The 3184-nt window shown below is 65.1% G+C and overlaps 2 protein-coding genes across 2 annotated transcripts in view; one reads left to right on the forward strand and one right to left on the reverse strand.

The window, feature by feature from the left end:
* Positions 1-155: 155 nt before the first annotated feature.
* On the forward strand, positions 156-1268 carry MNEG_3926 (hypothetical protein; the record flags this gene model as incomplete). Its single annotated transcript, XM_014047592.1, has 2 exons — positions 156-359; positions 699-1268. 2 exons carry the CDS (start codon positions 156-158, stop codon positions 1266-1268), a joined length of 774 nt encoding a protein of 257 aa, XP_013903046.1.
* An 863-nt stretch (positions 1269-2131) lies between these two features.
* MNEG_3927 (hypothetical protein) overlaps positions 2132-3184 on the reverse strand; it is a gene marked incomplete at both ends in the record, with an annotated part of 4317 nt that continues 3264 nt past the window's right edge. The window contains 3 exons of the mRNA XM_014047593.1: positions 2132-2564; positions 2772-2848; positions 3003-3140. Coding sequence (XP_013903047.1) covers positions 2132-2564; positions 2772-2848; positions 3003-3140 — 648 coding nt within the window. The remainder of the gene's footprint in view (positions 2565-2771; positions 2849-3002; positions 3141-3184) is intronic.

Below are 3184 nucleotides of genomic sequence, written 5' to 3' on the forward strand. Positions count from 1 at the left end.
CACACACACACACACACACACACACACACACACACACACAAAACACACAAAACACACACACACACACACAAAACACACACACACAACACAACAAACACACACACACACACGTGCGCGCGCGGCTGCGCTGACAGGGCGTGGACCCTTCAGCCCTCATGCTTGCGGATGCCGTGAACATTCTTGCCGCCAAAGCAGCCAAGCTCAGGAAGCAGGGGCGCGACCCCTACGCCGCGCGGCCCGCGAAGAAGGGATCCAAAGGGGCCAAGGCCGAAAAAGGCGGCGGCAAGGCCAAGGCGGCGGCCGCCGGGGCGCCAGGGCCGGGCGCGGCGGGCGGCGGCAGGGCTCCCAACGGCTACCAGGTGGGTGCGCCTGGGGGCTCTTGAGGGCCTGCCCCATGATGCAAGGCGTGCACAGCGACTCTGATGCGAGGGAGCGTGCCTTTGACTTTTTTACTTGGTGTTTGGCGTGGCTTTGGCATAGCCTCGGCCCTGGCGCGCACAGGCGCGCTGCGCCGCTCTCTTCCCTTGTGACCTCCCCCCCCCTCCTCCTTCGGACCTTCAAACACCTTACTCATTCCAAAGTCCAGATTTTCGCCGCAGCACGCCATCCGTAGTGCCCAACACAACAAAACCCCCCTGCTTTTCAACACCCCCTCCCCTCCCCCGCCCCTGGCCACAAACCGTAATCACGCAACCCAGCTGTTCTGCAAAGCCAACAAGCAGCGGCTCATGGCGCAGGACCCGGCGGCCGAGACCAAGCACGCGGTCGCGATCGTGGCCGCCGCGTGGCGCGCGCTCAGCGAGGAAGAGAAGCAGCGGTGGGCGGAAGACGCGAGGCGCGCGGGCGGCGCGCAGCAGCGGCGCGCGCCCGCCGCGTTGCGCAAGCGCGCGGCCGCAGCCAAGCCGGCGGCGGCGGCGGCGCGCAAGGCGGCTGGCGGGAAGGGCGGGGGTGCCGGAGGGGCTTCGAAAAGCCACCGCCGCAGCAGCAGCAGCAGCAGCGGCAGCGGCAGCAGCAGCGGCAGCGGCAGCGGCAGCGGGCGGCCCCTAAACGCGTACCAGCTTTTCATCCGCACCAACAAGGAGCGGATCTCAGCGGGCTTGGCCGCGGCCGCGGCCGCGGCCGCCGGCGGAGGGGCCGGCAAGGGCGGCGGCGTGCTTGCGGCTGCGGCGGCGGAGTGGCGGGGGCTGGGGCAGGAGGAGAGGCAGCGCTATGCGGACCTGGCAGCACAGCAGCAGCAGCAGCAGCAGCACCAGGGCGCCGATGGTTGACTATGTGTGAGCATGTAACAGCCGTCCGCTCGGGCTAGCGGGTCCCAGTCGGCGTGGCCAAGGTGGTTTTTGGGCCAGGGGTCCAGCGGGAGAGCACGAGGGTGGGCGATGGGGTCCCCATGCATCTGCGCTGTCCAGCTATACGCGTCGATGGTCAGTCCAGACCGTCGGTCTTGTTACAGAGACGGGTTGTTATTTTTGTGCGGTGCAACTGCATATACTCTCGTGCAGGGCTGTGCATTTAGGCTTTTGGCAGGCAAGTGCGACCAGGAATGCAGGTGTTAGGTTGTCACAACCAGGCACAGTGATGCAATGGTGCATCACTGGATAGGAGGTTAGCCCATTGAATGAGTCAAACCACGCCGCATGCGCACGGTACGTAATTTGTGTGTGTTTTGTGTGCGAGTGCGTATGCGTGTGCACGGATCGCAACAGAAAGGCGCGGTCAAACCCAGTCAAGGTTGGGCGATGTCCCAATCCATACGCCGCCCTTGACAGGTGCTGCGGAAACCGAGGCGCGCCCACGTCACAGTGGGCCCGTCGAACCGAGCGGTTGCGGCAACGCCGCGATCAAATGCTGTTTCTTGTGCCGCACAAACGAAGGCGCATCGCCGCGTGGGGGATTGCCACTGCTGGCGTGACGGTGTCGACGGCAGCGGCGGCGACGACGCCAACGGGTTTTGGGTCAACTGTGCTGCCGGGATCATATTCATCCAATAGAGTCAAACCCAGGTCAAACATGCCCCGATTGGTGTCGCGTTCTTCTTGCGCAAGCCTCTGACAACCCACAAAAGGCCAAAAGCAACACATGCTTGTCCTGGGAGGAAAATTGGTCTGCACAGCACGACGGTGCAGATTCCAGATCAGCTGCTTGTGTCGCTGTCGCCGCTGCTGTTGCTTGGGGGGGCTGTGACCAGCGGCATAGAGCACGTCAGCGGGTCCTTGCCCGCGAAATCGCTCTCTACGCCGCTCCTCCGCCACGTGATCTTTACCATGTCTGCCCTATCCCTGAACGCGTACGCGAAGACCGGGACCCCGCGGCAGTCGCGCCTGAGTTCGGCGAGGATGAGCTCCCTGTTTGAAGACGCGCTCGTGATGAACGGCACACGGATGTTGTCCGTTGCCGAGCTGGGCCCCTCCAACTTGCCGTTCTGCGCCGCCACCCTCAGGTGGAACCGCTCGCCGCCGACGAGGCCCGAAAAGACCGCGGTGTGCGTGGCGGTGGCGTTGGAGGGGTCGTCGGGGCGCACAATTGTGGAGTTGAGCACCTTGCCCGCAGCGGACACCAGCGTGACGCTGCGCAAGGGGGGCGGGGCGCGGGCGGCGCGGCCGATGTTTGGCAGCGCTTGCGGCCTCGCCGGATGCTTTGAAGAGGCGGGCTGACTCGCCTGACTCATTTATCTTCGAATTGCAAAAAGCAATAGAGGCGAATTCACCCCTTGGAGCACCGACAAATCCAGATAGGCAGGCAGCCAAATGGCTGGCTGCGAGAACAGGCCTCACTTGTACGCATCCTCGCAGCCGCGGTCGCAGGGGCGGTCCCAGTAGCTGCGCCACGTCACTGCGACGTCTTGCGGCACCTGCGAGGGGGCCATGCATGATGAGGAGGGCCGTCATGCACACGACCACCGCTCCGCCACTCAATCGACCGCGCGGCCTGCAAACGAGGCGGCCTGTAACCGAGTCGGCCTGCGCTCGCGCGCGATGCGGCGCCCGCGGACGCGCTCCGCTCACCAGCAGCTTGGGCCCGGTCAGCGCCGGCCTGACAACCTTTGTGATCTCCACCCTCCCCGGCTTGACATCGTCGTAGCACGCCGCTGCCCCTGCCGGCGTCCTCACCAGCCGCACCACCTTGCTCTCGCCGCTGCTGACCTGGCGGGTGCCGTCAAACGCCGTCACCTTCAGCACCACCCGCC

The sequence above is a fragment of the Monoraphidium neglectum genome (genome assembly GCF_000611645.1).
Source record: "Monoraphidium neglectum strain SAG 48.87 unplaced genomic scaffold scaffold00519, whole genome shotgun sequence".
Classification (NCBI taxonomy): Eukaryota; Viridiplantae; Chlorophyta; class Chlorophyceae; order Sphaeropleales; family Selenastraceae; genus Monoraphidium; species Monoraphidium neglectum.